Source organism: Trachurus japonicus, unplaced genomic scaffold (assembly GCF_045865225.1).
Source record: "Trachurus japonicus isolate A0001 unplaced genomic scaffold, Traja_1.0 AP031020.1".
Lineage (NCBI taxonomy): Eukaryota > Metazoa > Chordata > Actinopteri > Carangiformes > Carangidae > Trachurus > Trachurus japonicus.
In genome coordinates, this window is record NW_028221153.1 from 889,080 (window position 1) to 911,500 (window position 22,421).

Genomic DNA, 22,421 nt, shown 5'->3' on the forward strand with positions numbered 1-22,421 from the left:
TATTGGTATCGGTATCGGTATATAGCACAGACCAGTGATGGTTTCACCGGGCTGGGGACCTGCAACCTGCCAGCCTGGAGTCAGTCAACAGTAAATTCAAAAATAAAAAGATGATGAAATAATATGAATCTTCCTATTGTTTTTTTTTCCAATACACACAGACGCATAGCAAGGTACATTTAAAGTTAATTTAAAGTTTATTAAGGGGAGCAATCATTTGGCATTATGGATTTTGGATCAGCTTTGGATGGCAGGATTTGGGGCTTTTGGGACAGTTATGGCTGTATTTTGGAAGGCCACAATTAGTTTTGGGTGAGTTTTGGCCTCTCTTTGGGTCGGTTTTGGCTACTTTTTGGGCTATCTTTGGGTCAGTTTTGGCTACTTTTTGGGCTATCTTTGGGTCAGTTTTGGCTACTTTTTGGGCTATCTTTGGGTCAGTTTTGGCTACTTTTTGGCTGGATTTGGGGGATCTGGGGGTCTTTTGGGGCAGCTATGGCTGCATTTTGGAAGGCCACAATTAGTTTTGGGTGAGTTTTGGCCTCCTTTTGGTTTGTCTTTGGCTTGCCTCTTTTGGGCCATTCAGGGCCCAGAAGCCTGGCCATAATGATGCCAAAATGACCAGCCAGATTTGGGCCAAAATGATGCCAAAAGGTTTTTGCTATAAGGCACCGGTTTATCTGGGTATTGTGTTGATGGTATAGTATTGATGGTATTGTACTGATGGTATAGTATTGATGGTATTGTATTGATGGTATTGTATTGATGGTATTGTATCGATGGTATTGTGTTGATGGTATAGTATTGATGGTATAGTATCGTTCCTATAGACTCCTTCACAGATTGTAAACATCCGGGGGGGCGGGGCTTAGCTGGAGGCAAAACATCTGAAACGCTGTAGCTTGTAAACGCTGGTTAGCGTGTTTTAACGGACTGTTTTTTCAAGAATGGAGGAGGAAAAGTCATATTTTAGTGAATATGTTGGTACACCGTCACCCCCCCTCAGAGACCCTGAGTGTTATTTTAAACAGTTGACTCCAGACCGTCATATGGACCGTAAATTCTCAAATAAAAGCTGAGCCTCAAACAGACGCTGGGCCGGGTCTAGCTCTATTTTCTGCTACAGTTACAGTAGTTCTTGTAAATGTAGTAAGTTAAACCTCTGAAAGCCCCTGATCGCCTGTTTGAGCCGTTTCTAAGCTGCTTCAGTCCTGCTACCGTTCTCAAAGACCCAACCTGGTCCGATCTGCAGGTGTTGAAGCCTGGACCTGATGCAGCCGCGGACTCACGTCACGGGCATTAACTCTAGACCGGACGGACCGCGGCAAAAATAAAAAATCGATCCGAGCTATTAAATGTTTTCAAGCTGAACCCGGTACGTCTGGTCGTGTTGTTCGGTCCGGGCCGTTGAGACCTCGGACTGACACAAGGAGAGAGCCGGGGGCTATAAGTTACAGTCTGTGGGCGGAGTAGTTACACGTTTATTTACAAGAAGTTTAATCAGTGCTTGTAAATGAATGCTGCTCTGGATCAGACTCTTTCCTTCTATTCCTACTCTTTTAAACAGAACCTGTTATATATTTTCCATGTTTTCTGAGCAGAACATTTGTTCAAAATGCACAGTAGACGCCTGTCTAAACAGACCCTGGGTCAGTTGTTTTGCCTCCAGTGAACGTCTTGACGAAGGGGGCTGTAGATGGTATAGTATCTGACTGACTGATGACAGGTTCAGGTGTCTGTTGGTCTGTTACCTGAGGCAGTGCAGCTCTGAGCCACCAGGCAGCGACATCCTCCTCCTCATCTCACCACCACACACACACACACACACACACACACACACACACACACACACAGCTGCTCACTCAGGTGATCTGCAGAGAGAGAGGAGAGAGGAGAGAGGAGGGAGGAGGGAGAGAAGAACCTCACTCTAACATCTGTAAATACATGGACATGGATTGTTTAAAATTGCACTGTACTGAATATGAATCGTGATATTATAATATGTTATTATTATATATATATTATATATATATTATTTAGTAAAATGCTTTGGCAACAACACGTTTCTGTTCATGTCAATAAAGCTGTTTGAATTGAATTGAATTGAAAGAAGAAACGAGGAGAGAGAGATTTTTTTTAATTTTCAAAACAAACCTTTATTCGTCAGTTTCGCCAGTTCGTCCTTTAACTCTTTTTTTTGTTGTTGTTGCTAATCAAAAAATACAACAAGGAGAAAAAATTCATGATCCGACATGGGGGGGGGGGGGGTCAGTGTGATGTCATCAGTGTGGTGTCAAAGTTTAAAGTTGTGTAGACTTGAGGAGAAGTTTAGCTCTGTGTGTGTCTCTATGCAGCAGGCTGTGTTGGCAGGTGATTGACGGGTCATGGTCACCATCAATGTTCCCTCTAATTTTCTAAACTCCTGAGCAGAAATTCAACTCCCCTGATGACCTGGTTGAGCGACTGTGAGCGACAGCTTAAGCGTACGACCACTTCAAATATCAATACTATTGGCTATTACTATAATGATTAATAACAGATTATTTTGACAACATTACCTAGGCTGCTCCAGTTACAGTTAATGATAACAAAATACTATATTGTTTTGGCAAAATAGAGTTTGCATTTATGGCCATATGAACAATTATGTCAAAAAATAACTAACATCAAGTTGGTGTCATCAACTCTTGGCACTGAAGCATCTTGATATGAACAGTAATAATAATTCTCAAGCAAAAACTTAAATCGTAGTTGCACTACAGAGTGTGCAACTTTTTTTGTCTTCTGAGCAAAGAGGTGGAGCAGTGTGCAATTGCACAGTAAAACACCTTAGAGGGAACAGTGGTCACCAGATCACGCTTTCCCGTTCGCAATATTTTTTTTCGTAGGATAGGTCTGGGAAAGTCCCGCCTTCCCCGCCTCTGATTGGCTGGATGAGCTCTCCTCCGATTGGTTGTTTGATTTGGCCGTGTAACGTCATCTCACAACAGTACTGTAGTCAACTAAAATACACACAACTGAAGATCTTAGTGTGTTCTGACGCCATGGCGAAGCGGTTTGCATTTTCGCCTGCGGTGTGGTGAACCCGAGTTCGATCCCCGCTGGTTTCACATTCCGAAAAATTTAGTTTTTAAATTTATATTCCAAGTTTACATTTTGAGTTTGAGAGAAGTGTAATTGTGCCATTGGTTGGGTTTAGACAATGAAGAAAGGAGTTGGTTAAGTTTAGTAAAAAGTCCAGGTAGAGGCTAGACAGGCCAGATAAGTAGAGAGAGTCCAGGTAGATCTAGAGGCACTTATCACGCTTTACCGACAGCCTGCGTTTCACAGCCGTTTCACAGCCAAAACAAACAACCAATCAGGCGAGAGCCCATCTAGCCAATCAGAGTCGAAAATGGAGCCCATCTAGTCAATCAGAGGCAGGAACGGCGGGAAAGGCGGGACTTTCCCGGACTCATCCTACGACAAAAAATATCGCTTCCCGTTCAGCCAGAGACGACACGGTCCGAGACCAGAAGGTCTGAGATGTGAACGAGCTCCAGATTCAGAACAAACACATTCCTCCTTCACTTCACCAGGATGCTACACACCGCCCCTCACCGCCCCTCAGTGACATGTTGAATTAAAACGTGTGCGAAGCAGAGAAAGTGTTTAAAGTTGTGTAGACTTGAGGAGAAGTTTAGCTCTGTGTGTCTCTATGCAGCAGGTTGTGTTACCTACTGGAACCAGCTGAAGAGTTCTGGGGCCTCATTTATCATTGTGGATACACCTTTTTTTACGCCATTTTCCCCCGTTTTGTGCGTACGCACTTTTCTCCGCCAAATTTGGGATCTATCAAGCCAAAACCTGACGGGGAAAAGTGCGGACATTTACACCCATTTTGACCCTGGCGTACCGTGATTTACGCCTTTTTTGAGGAACAGGAGGAATTGGCGACACCGTTGCTGAGTCAGAGAACTGCAGTGTGAGAGGGAGAGAGGAGCGGAGTACATTTAGAAGAGCACAGAGGATTCTTTGAAGTAATTGTGGTAGTGGTGGACCGTTGATGCTGGCAATCCAACCCGCTCTATAATAACACTAGGCTCTATGTTCATTGATAAACAGAGCGGATTGAGGATTTTGCTTTTTTGATTAGGCTATGTGACGTCTGACAAGGATCAAACCATACAAGTTTAAATTCTAGAAAAAAAGCGATAGACAAAAAAAGGTTACAATTTTCTAGAGAAAAGTGGTCAAATTTCTCAAAAACAATTCTAGAATAATTGGTAAACATTTCTTAAAAATGTTTTTTTTTTTTTTTTTTTAAGGAAATGTGGTAGTGGTAAAAATTTCTCAATAAACTTTCTAAATTCTAGACGGTCTGAGATGTGAACGAGGTCCAGAGAACAAACACATTCCTCCTTCACTTCACCAGGATGCAGTCTGTTTCCATGTTGTTGTGTTGACAGTAGAACAGCTGTTGTGTAACTGTTGTTGTACAGTTTCTACTGTATCTGTAAAGAAAGGAAAGAGTTGTTGTTGTTAAAAACCCTGTCAGCTGGTTACCGTAGAAACCCTGTCAGCTGGTTACCGTAGAAACCCTCCACACTGCTGCTGCTGCTGCTGCCTGTGTGTGTGGGTCCACTGGTGCACGTGTGTTGTGTTGTTGCTGTGTGTGTGTGTGTGTCTGTGTGTGTGTGTGTGTGTGTGTGTGTGTGTGTAGGTGTGTGTGTGTGTGTGTCTGTGTGTGTGTGTGTGTGTGTGTGTGTGTGTGTGTGTGTGTTTCCTGTCTGCACCTGCTCTCAGACACTCAGCTCAGTGTTACATACCTTCTCTCCCCCCCCTCCCAGAAACAGCTGGAGGTGTTGAATGACAGAGTGAATGTCTGGGTGTGTGTGTGTGTGTGTGTGTGTGTGGGGGGGGGCAGTGATGTCATCGCTGTTTCATCATCGACTTCTTGTTCACGTGTTAATATCTTCATTTTTTTTTTGGCATCATCCCTTTATTCACACACACAAGAATCAATGTGATAGGTCACATTTACATGCACATGACACTTATATACACTACATATAACACAACATACACTTAACATAGAGTTTGTAATCCCAGGATGTGCATCTATGTATATGAGTTCAGCACTTGTTCCTTTAGATGCCGTTTAAAGGGATAGTTCAACATTTAGTCAAATTGTTCCCATTTCCAGAATCCCTATAGTCATAGCAGTAGGTTTGTTTCCCTCATCAAATAGCTACACAATCCAACAACTCCACAACGCTCTGGTGGACAAGTTGTGAGCTGCACATTCACCACGCTATGAGATAATAACACAACGTTACCACACAGAGTTGTTTTAGAGGGAAATTCATGCTAAACCTCTGATGCACGTTGCCTTCAGGGACAGTTTTTCATCAACAGTCTCTGAATTTCCCTCTAAAACAACTCTGTGTGGTAACGTTGTGTTATTATCTCATAGCGTGGTGAATGTGCAGCTCACAACTTGTCCACCAGAGCGTTGTGGAGTTGTTGGATTGTGTATTTGATGAGTTGTTTTAGTCTGAGGTTCAGACCTGGGATCAGCTGGTACGTTGCACAGTGTTATGGAAGTAACTGAAGTCTTTAAGTCAAAGGATGTCAGACTGGGCCAACAGAGGACCAGCAGGTGAACGAGCTTCTGTCCAGGAGATGAACGGGCTATCTGTTTCTGGAGGATTTCTAGTTTCTGGGGATGGCTGGGATCGGTGTCGCACCAGATAATGTTACAGTATAGTCCAGGCAATCCAGCTCAGTTTGGACCCATAAATAGAACTAATTGTAACAGAATGTTTTTCACCATCCATCATTTCTATACACTGCAAAAACTCAATACCTTACCAATAATATTTGTCTTATTTCTAGTCAAAATTTAATTTCTAGTCAAAACAAATCTCATTCTACTTAAAATAAGACTCATCACATTAAAAGCAGCTTGTTTTTAGACACTTTTTACTTCTTTCAAGCAGATTTTCACTTGAAATAAGTAGAAAAATCTGCTAGTGGAGCAAGTTTTTCTTTCTTATTACAAGCACAAAAAACTTGCTTTCACTGGCAGATTTTTCTACTTATTTCAAGTGAAAATTAGTTTGAAACAAGTGAAAATGATCTAAAAACAAGTTAATTATTAGGTGATGAGTCTTATTTAAAGTGGAAAGAGCTTAGTTTTGACTAGAAATGAGACATTTTGACAAGAAATATGACAAATATTCTTGGAAAGATTTTGAGTTTTTGCAGTGTGAGGTGTCCAGAACAACATACTAAAAGTCCTAAGAAATCCTAGTTGTGGAAATATGTTTAATTCTCATCAATCCAACATTGATTTACTGTATAAAGTCTATGGTGCCAATAAGGCCAGACAACAATACACCCCAGTGGGGCTGTTTCTTTCCTTTAATAGTTCATGTGTTCATGTGTTCATGTGTTCATAAGTTCATAAAGATGGTGGCCATGCAGTGTTGAGAGGCTGCGTTGCCCCTGGCGACATCTGTCCCTGGTCATGTGACCTCCAGACACTGAATGGCTTTTGTTTCTGAGGTCACACACACACACACACACACACACACAGGCGTGTTGTGGTTGTATTGATCTGAGTCCTGGCTGCTTGCTTATTGGCTGTTCAGACGCTGCCAGCTGATTGGTCCATGTCGTGGTTAAAAACATTTCTCTTTTCACGTGCTTCTAGCTGAGAACTTAAAACTTTATCTATTTTACTTTTATTTTATTTTTATTTGCTCTGTTTTTAACTCTGTTTTTAGTGTTTTCTTTGTTTTTATTCTGTCTTATGCTTCTTTTTTTAACATTTTGTCTTTATGTAAAGCACATTGAGTTGCCTTGGTATGAAATGTGCTATAGAAATAAAGATGCCTTGCCTATATCTACCCCCCCCCCCCGTTCTGGTCACATTCCTGCAGCCAAAAGGCAAAAGGCACAATAGAGTAGAGGTTTAGGCGTGGGGTGAGGGAGGGGGGATGAGGGGGGGGTAGAGGGGGGGTTAAGTCACATTATTTCCCTCCACACCTTGGACCACACAAGACGCCTGAACGTCTCACTCTGCAGCTCAGTGGGGGGGGGGGGGGGGGGTCTGTGTGTGTCTGTGTGTGTGTGTGGGGGGGGGTTCCCGATCAGAGGGTTCCCCCTGTCTGAACCCCCCCCTCCCCCCCTCCAGGTCAGCAGGTTTTGCCCCCCCCAACCCCCCTTTTTAATTTGCACCTGTTGTGCAGTTGTCGCGGCGACGAGACAAAGATCAGATTATAGTAACTCTAATCTCCATGTTCCTGAGGGAGTGGGGGGGGGGCTCTCCCTGGGAACCTGAACGCCTCATCGCCACCAAGTGGGGGGGGGGGGGGGGGGACTGGTCTGGTTCTGGTTCTGGTCCTAGTTCTGGTTCTGGTGGCGGACCCAAACAGTGGCGGACCTAAACGGCGCCACAGTCTCGTTAATTGATGGAAACGCTGTAGTTATTAGGGCCACGGGCACCACAGTCTACTTGCCAGCCCATAGGGCCCCATTGTGAACCCGGAAATGTTAGAAATAGATAGTATGGGTCCCCAGTATTCAGAAACTGCCGGATGCTAACTTATATATATATTGGGCAATTAGCATAACTGACATAATTAGCATAAATTAGCATAATTCAACAAAATTGACTTGGCTGATCTGGGCAATATTGGAGTGGTTTGAGGGGTTATTGATGATGCTGAATCCATTTCTGACATTTTCAAAATTCAAAATGGCTGTCTAAACCGGAAGTGACCAGATTTTAACCACCAGTGGGCCGATTTTGATGGATTTCCAATGGTCACTTCCGGTTTAGACAGCCATTTTGAATTTTGAAAATGTCAGAAATGGATTCAGCACCATCAATAACCCCTAAAACCACTCCAATATTGCCCAGATCAGCCAAGTCAATTTTGTTGAAATATTGCCCATATAGGCAATGATGCTAATTTATGCTAATTATGTCAATTATGCTAATTGCCCAATATATATAAGTTAGCATCCGGCAGTTTCTGAATGCTGGGGACCCATACTATCTATTTCTAACATAAAACTTTGGGGTACTCAACATTTCCGGGTACTCATTGTTGGCAAGTAGACTACTACTGTTATTGTGTGGACTTTTCTCAACAGTTTACGAATTTTACGAAAAACTGCACAAAATTTTGCATTGAAGTCAATGGGACGGGAAAAAAAAAAAGAGCAAAAAAGACCAATCATTGGAGTTTAACAAACGTCTACTGCTCAGGCATACTTTCACCTAGAGACTCCATTTAAACTTTAAACAGTAGACACAAGTCTTGTGTATTACTCCACGTTTTGATAGGTCATATAGTTTTTGATCAATCCCTGATCAATGACCATGATCATTTTTGGAGAAATTATGAGATTATAATGGGTGTGTATTGCACGGAATGTTCGTGTCAGAGTGCGTGACATCATCGGTTAGAGTGGGAGAAGTTGTCTGAAATCGTCTGAAACTTTTCTCTTTCCACGCTCCTCCTGGACACAATTTACACTCTACACACATGATTTTTTCCTAATTTGTAGACAAACTTGTTCTGTCTCTCATCATGTGCTCAAAATATCAGAGAGACTTACAGAATTTACAGAATAAGCCTCTGAGTGCTGCCACGTCTGTCTCTGCTCCTCATTGACTCCAATACAAATATTTTCTGAGAGGAGCAGAACGGCCTGATGTTTTAAAACTGCCAGCGTCGCCAAAATATTTACTGTAGAAACACCAAATCGTACCACAATTTTCAGTAAGTCCTTAGAGCAACGTTGATCTGTGTTTTGTTCTGATAGGAGTTACCGTTTTGTCATGCTAAGCCTAAATGTGAGACCGGTTTAGAGGCAGAAAATGGCTCTTTTTCTCCACGTTTCTGTCTGTCTCAGCCTGGGGGGCCTCTATCGCCGTGGTAACCACCTCAAGTTGCCGTGGTAACGTCTGATTCTCAGGCCAGAGCTCGTTAACTTCATAAACAATCCACCTGGTGCTCATTAACATGTTTATAAACAATCCACCTGGAGCCACACACACCAACATACAGGTAGCTTCATGTGATTAAAGAGATACACACAAACACCAGCACACAGTTAACTTAATGTGGTTACAGCTCCTCCATATCAGAGCTCAGTGAAAGATGATCATGTGTCTGTCTGAAATTTAATGTCCAACTATGAGAATATAGAGACAGTTCCATTGAATTTCATTCTACCTAAAATAAGACTCATCACATTAAAAGTAGCTTGTTTTTAGACACTTTTTAATTTTTTTCAAGCATATTTTCACTTGAAATAAGTAGAAAAATCTGACAATGGAGCAAGTTTTTCTTTCTTATTACAAACACAAAAAACTTGCTTTCACTGGCAGATTTTTCTACTTATTTCAGGTGAAAATTAGTTTGAAACAAGTGAAAATGATCTAAAAACAAGTTCATTTTTAGGTGATGAGTCTTATTTAAAGTGGAAAGAGGTTAGTTTTGACTAGAAATGAGACATTTTGACAAGAAATAAGACAAATATTCTTGGAAAGATTTTGAGTTTTTGCAGTGTGAGGTGTCCAGAACAACATACTAAAAGTCCTAAGAAATCCTAGTTGGGGAAATATGTTTAATTCTAATCGATCCAACATTGATTTACTGTATAAAGTCTATGGTGCCAATAAGGCCAGAAAACAATACACCAATATAGAGACAGTTCCAGTGAATATGACTGAATAACTGAAGCTTTGTGTTGTGTTGTTGCAGCGCTGGACTACGATGCCGTGGTTGAACCCGGGTCTGAGAGCGAGGACGACGACCGGACGCTGCTCTCTGAGGACGGAGCGGGAGGAGGGGGAGGAGGAGGAGGAGGGAGGGGGGAGGAGGAAGAGGAGGAGGAGGAGGAAGAGGAGGAGGGGGGGGAGGGGGGAGACAGTCCAGCAGGTGTCCCCCCCCTGGAGACGTCCCCCCGGGTCGGCCACGCCCTGCTGTCCTACCGGGACCACGACCAGGTCCACGACCAGGACCGAGTCCAGAGACTCCACGGCTGGAGACTGGCAGACGACACTCACATGAACGGCAGCGGTGAGTCCCTGAACGCATCACAGGAAACCACTGTGTGTGTGTGTGTCTGTGTGTGTCTGTGTGTGTCTGTGTGTGTGTGTGTCAGAGAGGAAGTGAAAGACGACGTCGTCCATCTTGAGGAGTGAAGACGAAGACAGAGGACAGAGCGTCCATTTCACTAGAACTAGAAACTCATGTTGAAAATTCATTTATTTGGATAAAACCCCTTGAGATGTAGGCCTACCATCCCGTTTTCGAGGGGGTCCAAACATAGATTCATCAGACAAACATGTTCTCAACAATATAGAAAAACAAACAGACTAATAAACAAACAAAACAAACAAACAAAAAGACAAAGACAATAGAACAAACAAAGGACAAACCACAGTTAATGTATCTACATTGGGACAAAACCAAACAACCATAATAAGGCCACAATGGTCGACACTGAGACTGAAATGACAGTATATAATGATTAGTGTCAGTTCAACCAATCAGAAATCAGGTCACCATGAGATGAGAAGACAGAGCATATACAATACTGTTAAAGGACAATTCCGTGCAAATTCAACTCAGGCTGTATGTTCCTAACATTTTAGGTCTAAAAGAAGGAATCTGAAGATTTTCAGTTTTGTGGTAGTTGTGTCTGTATTTATTTACTTCAACAAGCCGACATGTTTGTAAAACTAGATCTGATTCAAAGTCTGGCGGAGTCGAGACCCAAGTTGACGCTCGGTGTGTTCAGGTGCAGTGGGAAGCTCCCGTTTGTGTCAGAAACACAGGAATATCAACTCTGGACTTGCTTGAAGTAAATAAACTTCTGGCTGCATGTTTGAGTCTCCACCTGACGCTGTCTGTGGCTTTGAGGGATGGAAACAGCCTAAGCAGCAGAACTTTACTGCAAAAACTCAAAATCTTACCAAGAATATTTGTCTTATTTCTAGTCAAAACAAATCTCATTCTACTTAAAATAAGACTCATCACATTAAAAGCAGCTTGTTTTTAGACACTTTTTACTTCTTTCAAGCAGATTTTCACTTGAAATCATCGGATAGTGGAGCAATTCTTTTTTTTCTTATTACAAGCACAAAAAACTTGCTTTCACTTGCAGATTTTTCTACTTATTTCAAGTGAAAATTAGTTTGAAACAAGTGAAAATGATCTAAAAACAAGTTAATTTTTAGGTGATGAGTCTTATTTTAAGTGGAAAGAGATTAGTTTTGACTAGAAATGAGACATTTTGACAAGAAATAAGACAAATATTCTTGGTAAGATTTTGAGTTTTTGCAGTGTTCAATCCGCTCCCATTCATCGCTGCCGTGGCGACGCGGGGACAGACCATAACTACCGCAAAACAGGAGACATTAAACTGAAAACCTTCAGATTCCTTCTGTTAGACCTAAAATGTTAGGAACATACAGCCTGAGGTGAATTTGCCCGAAATTGTCCTTTAATGACGATACAGTGAATTGATCTGTGTGTTTATAGATTCACATTCATCTCACCAGGCGCAACACACACACACACACACACACACACACACACACACACACACACACACACACATCAGAGCGTTTCATAGTAATGTATTCGTCCCTCTGGGTTATGGGATGTTGGAGGAGGCAGAGCTCCCCTCCCCCTCCCCCTCCCCCTCCCCCCCCTCCTCCTTTGAGGCTGAATGAAGCTTATGATACTTGTGACTGTGTTGTGGAGTCACATGAGGATCAAACACAAAGGAGCTCAGTTGTAGCTTCACTCATTATGATGACGGGGTAATAAACATGTAATGAACGTGTAATAAACGTGTCTGTGTGTCTGTGTTGAACAGACGGCAGCAGGAAGGACGAGTCGTTGGAGCCTCTGGGTCCTGAAGACACCACAGGTGAGATCAATCAATACCCGATAATCAATACCTGATAATCAATACCCGATAATCAATACGTTTACGTGACAGTTGAAAACTAGTTCTGGCCTGAATCCTGTAAACGAGTCGAAGTTAGTCTGATATCAGAGTTCAACTGATTGATTGATTGATTGAAATTCTTTATTCAGTCGCATCACACAATAACATTATCAACACAAAACATTATCGACAAAATAGTGACTGAAAAGGCAGAAGCATAATGCTTATATTAATGCCTGTCCCACATACCAAATTAAGCTACCCAGCATTTTTACCATATAAAACATAAAACACAAACATAAAACAACAACTAACAAACAAACCAGCTAATGAACAAACTAAACTAAACCAGAGGAAGAAACAAACAAACAAACAACAAAAAAACGGAACCAATAAGGTTACCAGTATTTAAATACAGTATATTGTAGTAAATACATTTTTAAATAGCAGAGAAAAAAAACAAACAAACAAAAACAAAACAAAAAAATAAAGCTACCCAACATTGTTACAATATGAAAAACAAACAAACAAACAAACAAACACACACGCATAAAAGCAAAACTAAAACAGAAAAGGACCAGAACCAATAAGATTAACAGTATTTAAATATATAGTGGTAAATACATTTTTAAATATCAGAGAAAACAAAAACAAAACAACAAAAACAAATAAACATTAACATTTGTAGCCTTCAAAAATTGCCCTGCATACCCTTTTTTTGTAAACCGAAAATGAACTGCACATTCGTAAATCCAGGTTAGCATCATTCCATAGTTTAACTCCCACAACAGAAATACATCTCCTTTTAGTCTCTTTTCTAGCTTTTTAGCTGGACAATAGAGGGTTAATGTGTTCATGTGTTCATGTGTTCATGTGTTCATATGTTCATATGTTGATTGATTGATTGAAAACTTTATTGAACAACATTAGACAAGTGTTCAAAAGGATTAAAAACACAATATAACCTATAACCACCTATTATAACCTATTGTCAATAACACATTAACACATGAACACAATAACTTATTGGGTTCATGTGTTCATGCTCCACAACAGAAGAGACGACACAAAGTGGAGTTAAAACCGACCAAAGAAAATAAAAATGTGTCCTCTGGGCCGATGGAGTTTTTATCTCAGTGCAACCAGCGACAAGATGGGTTTTATTTAAATAAATAAATAAATAAATGAAGCCCGTGGCCGACCCAGTTTGTGTTTCCGCCCGGAGCAGCAGCGCGTCTGGTCGGAAACTGAACTCTAACTTATTTATTCATTAATTTTATTTCAATTATTTATTTTCCATTTTTTTTACCCGGTGACAGAAAAGTCAACAGGAAGTGGTCGGTATCGACCGTAGCGCCCCCTGGTGGCGAGGAGGAGACACCTCAGTTAGATGATGTACAGACGGATGAATCACAATGAGCTGTGTAACGATCATGTGACACGTGATCGATGCGTCGCACTGCGTTGGTTCAGTCGCAGGTTGAATGCTAGATGCTAAATGCTAGATGCTAGATGCTAAATGCTATAGACCAGAGCGGCATTTTTATGCAAATGAGAATGACTGATGCATCCTGGGTAATTTAGGGGCAGCACCCGGCATTTTTAAATTGCACTCAGTGGCTTTTTGTGTTTTGATGGAGCGTAGACTAACTAACAATCAATTTGAATGTTTTTTTTGTGTTTCTTTTGTAGCACTATGTCTCATCATTATTTTGACACCCTCTTTGAAACCCACCGTTCACGCTATCTTGAAAAACTACAATGAATGAATCTAGCGGTATGCTCCTTTAGCCTCCCACAGTGATCAATGACTCCACACAGTGGCCAGAAATGTCTGAATGAATCTACGGTATGCTCCTTTAGCCTCCCACAGTGATCAATGACTCCACACAGTGGCCAGAAATGTCTGAATGAATCTACGGTATGCTCCTTTAGCCTCCCACAGTGATCGATGACTCCACACAGTGGCCAGAAATGTCTGACCCAGACATCTACACGTATTTGGTGGAATCACCAGGAGGTTTTGGCTCAGTGTTGTCTGTAAATAGCCTGTTAATAGACAACTTTTTGTTACTTAGTTTGTCAAGCCAGTTAGGCTGAACTTTTCAATGGAGGGATGCCGGGCGCTGCCCCTAAATTACCCAGGATGCATCAGTCATTCTGATTTGCATTAAAATGTTGCTCTGATCTAGTATATGCTGAATGCTAGATGCTAAATGCTAGATGCTAAATGGAAGATGCTAAATGCTAGATGCTAAATGCTAGATGCTAAATGCTAACCCCCTCCCCTCTGTCTCCGTCAGCGCGGCGCCTGGACGGTGGCGGCGTCTCAGGCCTGGAGGAGTTCTTCCTGAAGCGTAAACTGGAGGAGAGCGGCGGTCACCACGCCATCGCAGCGTTCCTGCAGCGCAGCGACACCGCCATCATTTACCCAGAAGCCCCGGAGGAGGTGACGAGGCTCGGCACGCCCGAGGGCGCCGGCCAGGACGAGAGTGAGCACGGTGAGAGAGGCTCAAGTTCAAGTTTATTATCCTCAAAGAGGAAATTCATGTGGTCATTGCACAGCCCATGTCAGATAGATAAAAAAGAAATACTTAAAATAAATACAAACATACATACAAGCGTTTAAAAAATAACAACATAGAATACATATAGGCTACCTTTGTTTTCACTGACCCTCGTCTCACTTGACCTCTGACCTGTGACCTGTGACCTGTGACCTGCAGACCTGGCCCCCGGCGCCCCCGACGACTTCGCCCAGCTGCTCACGTGTCCGTACTGCGAGCGCGGCTACAAGCGGCTGACGTCGCTGAAGGAGCACATCAAGTATCGCCACGAGAAGAGCGAGGAGAGCGTGAGCTGCCCGCTCTGCTCCGACTCCTTCAGCCACCGCTCCCAGCTGGAGCGCCACATGACCTCACACCGGCCCGCCAGAGACCAGGTGAGGCCACGCCCCCATAGGCCACGCCTCCATAGGCCATGCCCCCACAGGACACGCCCCCACATAGGCCACGGCCCCATAGGCCACGCCCCCATAGGCCACGCCTCCATAGGCCATGCCCCCACATAGGCCACGCCCCCATAGGCCATGCCCCCATAGGCCATACCCCCACATAGGCCATGCCCCCATAGGCCATACCCCCACATAGGCCATGCCTCCATAGGCCATGCCTCCATAGGCCATGCCCCCATAGGCCATACCCCCACATAGGCCATGCCCCCATAGGCCATGCCTCCATAGGCCATGCCTCCATAGGCCATGCCCCCATAGGCCATGCCCCCATAGGCCATGCCCCCATAGGCCATGCCCCCATAGGCCATGCCTCCATAGGCCATGCCCCCATAGGCCATGCCCCCATAGGCCATGCCTCCATAGGCCATGCCTCCATAGGCCATGCCTCCATAGGCCATGCCTCCATAGGCCATGCCTCCATAGGCCATGCCCCCATAGGCCATGCCCCCATAGGCCATGCCCCCATAGGCCATACCCCCACATAGGCCATGCCTCCATAGGCCATGCCTCCATAGGCCATGCCTCCATAGGCCATGCCTCCATAGGCCACGCCCCCATAGGCCATGCCCCCATAGGCCATACCCCCACATAGGCCATGCCCCCATAGGCCATACCCCCACATAGGCCATGCCTCCATAGGCCATGCCTCCATAGGCCATGCCTCCATAGGCCATACCTCCATAGGCCATGCCTCCATAGGCCATGCCTCCATAGGCCATGCCTCCATAGGCCATGCCCCCATAGGCCATGCCCCCATAGGCCATGCCCCCATAGGCCATGCCCCCATAGGCCATGCCTCCATAGGCCATGCCCCCATAGGCCATGCCCCCATAGGCCATGCCTCCATAGGCCATGCCTCCATAGGCCATGCCCCCATAGGCCATGCCCCCATAGGCCATGCCTCCATAGGCCATGCCCCCATAGGCCATGCCCCCATAGGCCATGCCCCCATAGGCCATGCCCCCATAGGCCATGCCCCCATAGGCCATGCCTCCATAGGCCATGCCCCCATAGGCCATACCCCCACATAGGCCATGCCCCCATAGGCCATACCCCCACATAGGCCACGCCCCCATAGGCCATGCCCCCATAGGCCATACCCCCACATAGGCCATGCCCCCATAGGCCACGCCCCCATAGGCCATACCCCCACATAGGCCATGCCCCCATAGGCCATGCCCCCATAGGCCATGCCTCCATAGGCCATGCCCCCATAGGCCATACCCCCACATAGGCCATGCCCCCATAGGCCATACCCCCACATAGGCCACGCCCCCATAGGCCATGCCCCCATAGGCCATGCCCCCATAGGCCATACCTCCATAGGCCATACCTCCATAGGCCATGCCTCCATAGGCCATACCACCACATAGGCCATACCCTCACATAGGACATGCCCCCATAGGACATGCCCACTTAGGCCATGCCCCCATAGGCCATGCCTCCATAGGCCATGCCCCCATAGGCCATGCCCCCATAGGCCATGCCCCCATAGGCCATACCCCCACATAGGCCATGCCCCACATAGGCCATACCCCCATAGGCCATGCCTCCATAGGCCATACCCCCACATAGGCCATACCCTCACATAGGACATGCCCCCATAGGACATGCCCACTTAGGCCATGCCTCCATAGGCCATACCCCCATAGGCCATGCCTCCATAGGCCATACCTCCATAGGCCATGCCCCTATAGGCCATGCCCCCATAGGCCATGCCCTCACATAGGCCATGCCCCCACATAGGCCATACCCCCACATAGGCCATACCCTCACATAGGACATGCCCCCATAGGACATGCCCCCATAGGCCATGCCTCCATAGGCCATGCCCCCATAGGCCATGCCTCCATAGGCCATACCTCCATAGGCCATGCCCCTATAGGCCATGCCCCCATAGGCCATGCCCTCACATAGGCCATGCCCCCATAGGCCATGCCCCCATAGGCCATACCCCCACATAGGCCATGCCCCCATAGGCCATGCCCCCACATAGGCCATGCCCCCACATAGGCCATGCCCCCACATAGGACACGCCCCCATAGGACATGCCCACTTAGACCATGCCTCCATAGGCCATACCTCCATAGGCCATGCCCCTATAGGCCATGCCCCCATAGGCCATACCTCCATAGGCCATACCTCCATAGGCCATGCCCCCATAGGCCATGCCCCCACATAGGCCATGCCCTCACATAGGCCATGCCCCCACATAGGCCATGCCCCCACATAGGCCATGCCCCCCCATAGGCCATGCCCCCACATAGGCCATACCCCCACATAGGCCATGCCCTCACATAGGCCATGCCCTCACATAGGCCATGCCCCCACATAGGACACGCCCCCATAGGACATGCCCACTTAGACCATGCCCCCATAGGCCATGCCTCCACATAGACCATGCCCCCATAGGCCATACCTCCATAGGCCATGCCCCCATAGGCCATACCCCCACATAGGCCATACCTCCATAGGCCATACCTCCATAGGCCATGCCCCCATAGGCCATACCCCCACATAGGCCATACCTCCATAGGCCATACCTCCATAGGCCATACCTCCATAGGCCATACCTCCATAGGCCATGCCTTCATAGGCCATGCCTCCACATAGGCCATGCCTCCACATAGGCCATACCTCCATAGGCCATGCCTTCATAGGCCATATCCCCATAGGCCATGCCCCCATAGGCCATGCCCCCACATAGGCCATGCCCCCATAGGCCATGCCTCCACATAGGCCATGCCCTCCCATAGGACACGCTCCCACATAGGCCATGCCCCCATAGGCCATGCCCCCATATAGGCCATGCCCCCATAGGCCATGCCTCCACATAGGCCATGCCTCCACATAGGCCATACCCACATAGGCCATGCCCCCATAGGCCATGCCCCCATAGGCCATGCCCCCACATAGGCCATGCCCCCATAGGCCATGCCTCCATAGGCCATGCCCCGATAGGCCATGCCCCCACAGGCCATGCCCCCATAGGCCATGCCCCCACATAGGCCATGCCCCCATAGGCCATGCCTCCATAGGCCATGCCCCCATAGGCCATGCCTCCATAGGCCATGCCCCCACATAGGCCATGCCCCCATAGGCCATGCCTCCATAGGCCATGCCCCCATAGGCCATGCCCCCATATAGGCCATGCCCCCATAGGACACGCTCCCACATAGGCCATGCCTCCACATAGGCCATACCCACATAGGCCATGCCCCCATAGGCCATGCCCCCATAGGCCATGCCCCCACATAGGCCATGCCCCCATAGGCCATGCCTCCATAGGCCATGCCCCCATAGGCCATGCCCCCACATAGGCCATGCCCCCATAGGCCATGCCTCCACATAGGCCATGCCCTCCCATAGGACACGCTCCCACATAGGCCATGCCTCCATAGGCCATGCCTCCATAGGCCATGCCTCCATAGGTCATGCCCCCATAGGCCATGCCCCCACATAGGCCATGCCCCCCCATAGGCCATGCCCCCACATAGGTCATGCCCCCACAGGCCATGCCCCCACATAGGCCATGCCCCCATAGGCCATGCCCCCACATAGGCCACGCCCCCATAGGCCACGCCTCCACATTGATTGATTGATCAATGTGATGATGATCTGTCTACCAAGATGTGTTGTCTGGGGGGGGGGGGGGGGCAGCGTGTGACAGTGAACGCCTCTCACACTGAGCAGTGAATCGTTCCATTTAATCTAATTACACTGATCCCCCCCCCCCCCCCCCCCCACCAGCAGATGGTCTTTTCCTGCTGTGTCACAGTATAAATCCTCTCAGTGTTTGTTTGTTTTTGTTTACGTCCAGTTAAACTGTTAAACACTGACTCACTGTTTCATCAACAACAACAACAACATGTGTGTATTTGTGCTGAGACGTCGTCATGTGAAGAGATGAATCGATCAGAACCGATGAGTCACTCACTACGTTTACATGCAGAGCTTCATCCAGCTCGGCTCAAAATTCGATTTTGGCGTCAAGTCGGACTTCTGTCCTTGTCTCAGTTTACCTGCAACTGAGAAAACCTAATAACTGACGGGTCCATCGCCCCCTCATGCAGCCCCACCCGTTGTTTCAGTGGGTTAATACCCCCCCCCCCCCGTCCTGTCCTGTTGACTTTTCTGTCACCTCGTAAAAAACTGAATATAAACAACTTAGTAGCTTAATAATAAATTCTCAACTGCAGTTCCCGACCAGACGCGTCAGTCTGGGCCGGATGCGCGCTGAGAATAGGTGTTTTTCCCTTTTTCTCTCTAATAAAACACTCTTGCTGGTGGCGCTGTGTGAAATGCATTGAATCGGCGCTGATGTTGGGTATTTTTCTTTACTTTGCCGGGTTCCTGTTGTGGAGCATGCGCACATGCGTTGTGCAGTTCTACTCCGACTAAGGTGAATACATGACAGAGAAAATCTAATTCCAATTGCATTATCTGGGTGTCTTAATCAGAGTTCTCCAACTCCGATTTCAGTCGGACTAAGGTGTTTACATGCACTTCAGTTGTCCAGTTCTAGTCGGATTAAGGCAATAATTCAATTTTTTCAAGTGTCATGTAAACGTACTGACTGATCTACTGATGATTGATCAGTGAATTCACATCAGTGCCTCTTCATCGTCTTGGTTTCCTCCTCTCAGACCGGAGTCTTCCTCTCTCCAACAGAGGGAAGCTGAAGGATTTCTCCGGCTCTGAGCTCCCACACTCTCGGCATCGTTTGTGTTTGTTTATCTGCTCATTTGCATTTCAAATGTTTGGGACTGCACCTACACGACAGTGACAGTCGTTAGTTAGTTACCTCTGAACAAAGTCCGCCCACTGGTTCTCACAACGAGCTGGAGAGTCTGTCTCCATCAGATCTGCTTCACTAAACGTCTTAAACAACTCACTAATCTCTCACTCCCACTCTGTCCCACTCTGCTTCTCTCTGCAGCCGCCGCCGCCGCTCAGCGACGACGCTGGAAACAGGAAGTTCAAGTGCAGCGAGTGTGGAAAAGCCTTTAAATACAAACATCACCTGAAGGAGCATCTTCGCATTCACAGCGGTGAGCCCCCCCAACCCCCCACCCTGCCACATGGAGCAGATTGGAAACTACAGTTCACACTCAGTTAACACATTTTCCTCTGCAGCTACAGCAGTGTCGACTCACTCTACAATTCTCTGACTCACTGATTGACTCACTCACTCCGACTTCCCAGAGTCACACAAAAATAAACACAACATGTTATACAGTACAGTGGTGTCCAGCCACGCCCACACCAACAACACAACACAACCCCAAACATCTCAAAATACAACACAACCCCAGAGATTTCAGAATAAAACGGAGCTTCAGAGCAGTTCTTCCAACCAACACATTTAGATTTACAGTGTTTGATTGCAACTTTACTTTACTTTATTTGTTTATTTAGTCGGGGCAATGCATATTAATGGACAGTGAGTGCTGTAAATACACCGGATTTAGCACTGGTGCTAAATTACATCCGTAGTCCCCAAAAACAATACAACAATTAACATAAAAAGTCCATAAAGACAGAGGACCAGTAGATAACAGGAAAAGGTACATGTACATAGTTACAGGGTTGGACATGATTCTTTGAATTGTAAAAAAATATATATAATCTATATAGCTGCGATTAACATGATTCATTGAAATATAAAAAATATATCTATACAGTTGTGCTTGCCATGATTCGTTGAATTATAAAAATATATTCAGTATATCTATATAGTTGCGATTGACATGATTCATTGAAATATAAAAAATATATCTATACAGTTGCGATTGACATGATTCATTGAAATATAAACATATATACAGTATATCTATATAGATGTGGCTGACATGGTGACTAAACATCTGTTTGACTTCCAAGTAGAAACCATTCCACTGACTGTGACTTGAAGATGTGCTATGTTGTGGGATGTGTGCAATGCTGTTGGATTAATATGGCTGAGGTGTATTGTTCTTTTTGTTTTTTGTTTTTGTCATTGTGGCCATTAAGGCATTTATGGCGCAGCTACAGTGTCCAAGACAAATTTCCCTGAACAGGACAATAAAGTTTATCGTATCGTATCGTATTGTATGAAACGACCAATCACGGTGTTTGACGTTGTGTTGCAGGTGAGAAACCGTACGAGTGCTCCAACTGTAAGAAGCGATTCTCCCACTCGGGATCCTACAGCTCCCACATCAGCAGCAAGAAGTGCATCGGCCTCATCGCCATCAACGGACGAGCGCGCAGCAACGGGAACGGCAGCAAACCTGGCTCCTCCCCCAACTCCGCCACGTCGTCCTCGCCCGGCAGCCCCGCCCTCGCCCTCGCCCAGCGGCGCCACAAGCTGCAGGAGAACGGCCGACCTCTCAGTCAGCTCGACGTCAAAGCTGAGCCCATGGACTTCAACGAGTACCGGCTGCTCATGGCCTCGCAGCACAGCGGGTTTGGGGGGCCGCCGGGCGTCTACCTGAACGGCGGCGGTGGAAGTCCGCTGGGAATCCACAGCTCCTCCTCCCAGATGGGGCTGGAGCTGCCGCTGCTGGGCTACGCCGGCGCTCTGGGGAACAACCTGAACGACGTGCAGAAGGTGCTGCAGATGGTGGACAACACGGTGTGCAGGCAGAAGATGATGGACGGCAGCCCGGAGGAGATCTGGAAGCTCCGCGCCTACATGAAGGAGCTGGGGGCCCAGATGGAGGAGCAGCAGCTGCTGGGCCACGGCAGCAGCCCCACCAAGAGCATCATCGACTACACGCTGGAGAAGGTCAACGAGGCCAAAAGTCTGATCGACGACTCCAAGAAGCAGGTGACTTTACTTTTATTTTATGACTTTATTTATCTGGTGCAATTATAGTAAAGGTAAGATGAATAAGATCAAGGTTGCGTATAATGACGCCCTTCGTATCTTGCTGAAGTATCCACGGTGGGATAGTGCAAGTCATTTGTTTGTGTCCAGTAATGTCCCCACATTCAATGCTTTGTTAAGAAATTTTATTCATAAATTTATCTGCAGACTGTATCGATCAAAAAATGGAATTATAATGTCTCTCTGACTGACCCAACTCAGAGTGACACGAAATACACTTCCATGTTTTGGAAATACTGGTCTAAACAACTGTACCGTTTTTAGTTTGTGTGTGGAAACATAGACAAACAATATAAACAGCACACAGTCTGTTTATATTGTTTGTCTATGTTTCTTTGTTTGTGTCAATTGTTGGACCTGGAGTCCGTGAAATAAAGCTATATATATATATATATATATATATATATATATATATATTTGCGCACATATAAAATAAAACAAAACATGGTAACACTTTACTTGAATGGGTATTCATAAGTTTGACATAACACTGTCATAACCATGACATAACAGCTGTCATAAACATCAATGAATACTTATGACAGCTGTCATTCGGTAAGTTATGTCACTTTTAAT

General features: G+C 46.0%; 1 protein-coding gene across 1 annotated transcript in view; it reads left to right on the forward strand.

Moving 5' to 3' along the window:
- The window catches only part of zeb2a (zinc finger E-box binding homeobox 2a), a 69,363-nt gene that overhangs the window by 34,496 nt on the left and 12,446 nt on the right, over positions 1–22,421 (forward strand). The window contains exons 2-7 of the mRNA XM_085772872.1: positions 9,762–10,083; positions 11,894–11,940; positions 14,265–14,462; positions 14,688–14,902; positions 19,914–20,025; positions 21,106–21,785. Of these exons, the coding sequence (XP_085628998.1) occupies positions 9,762–10,083; positions 11,894–11,940; positions 14,265–14,462; positions 14,688–14,902; positions 19,914–20,025; positions 21,106–21,785 (1,574 nt within the window). The remainder of the gene's footprint in view (positions 1–9,761; positions 10,084–11,893; positions 11,941–14,264; positions 14,463–14,687; positions 14,903–19,913; positions 20,026–21,105; positions 21,786–22,421) is intronic.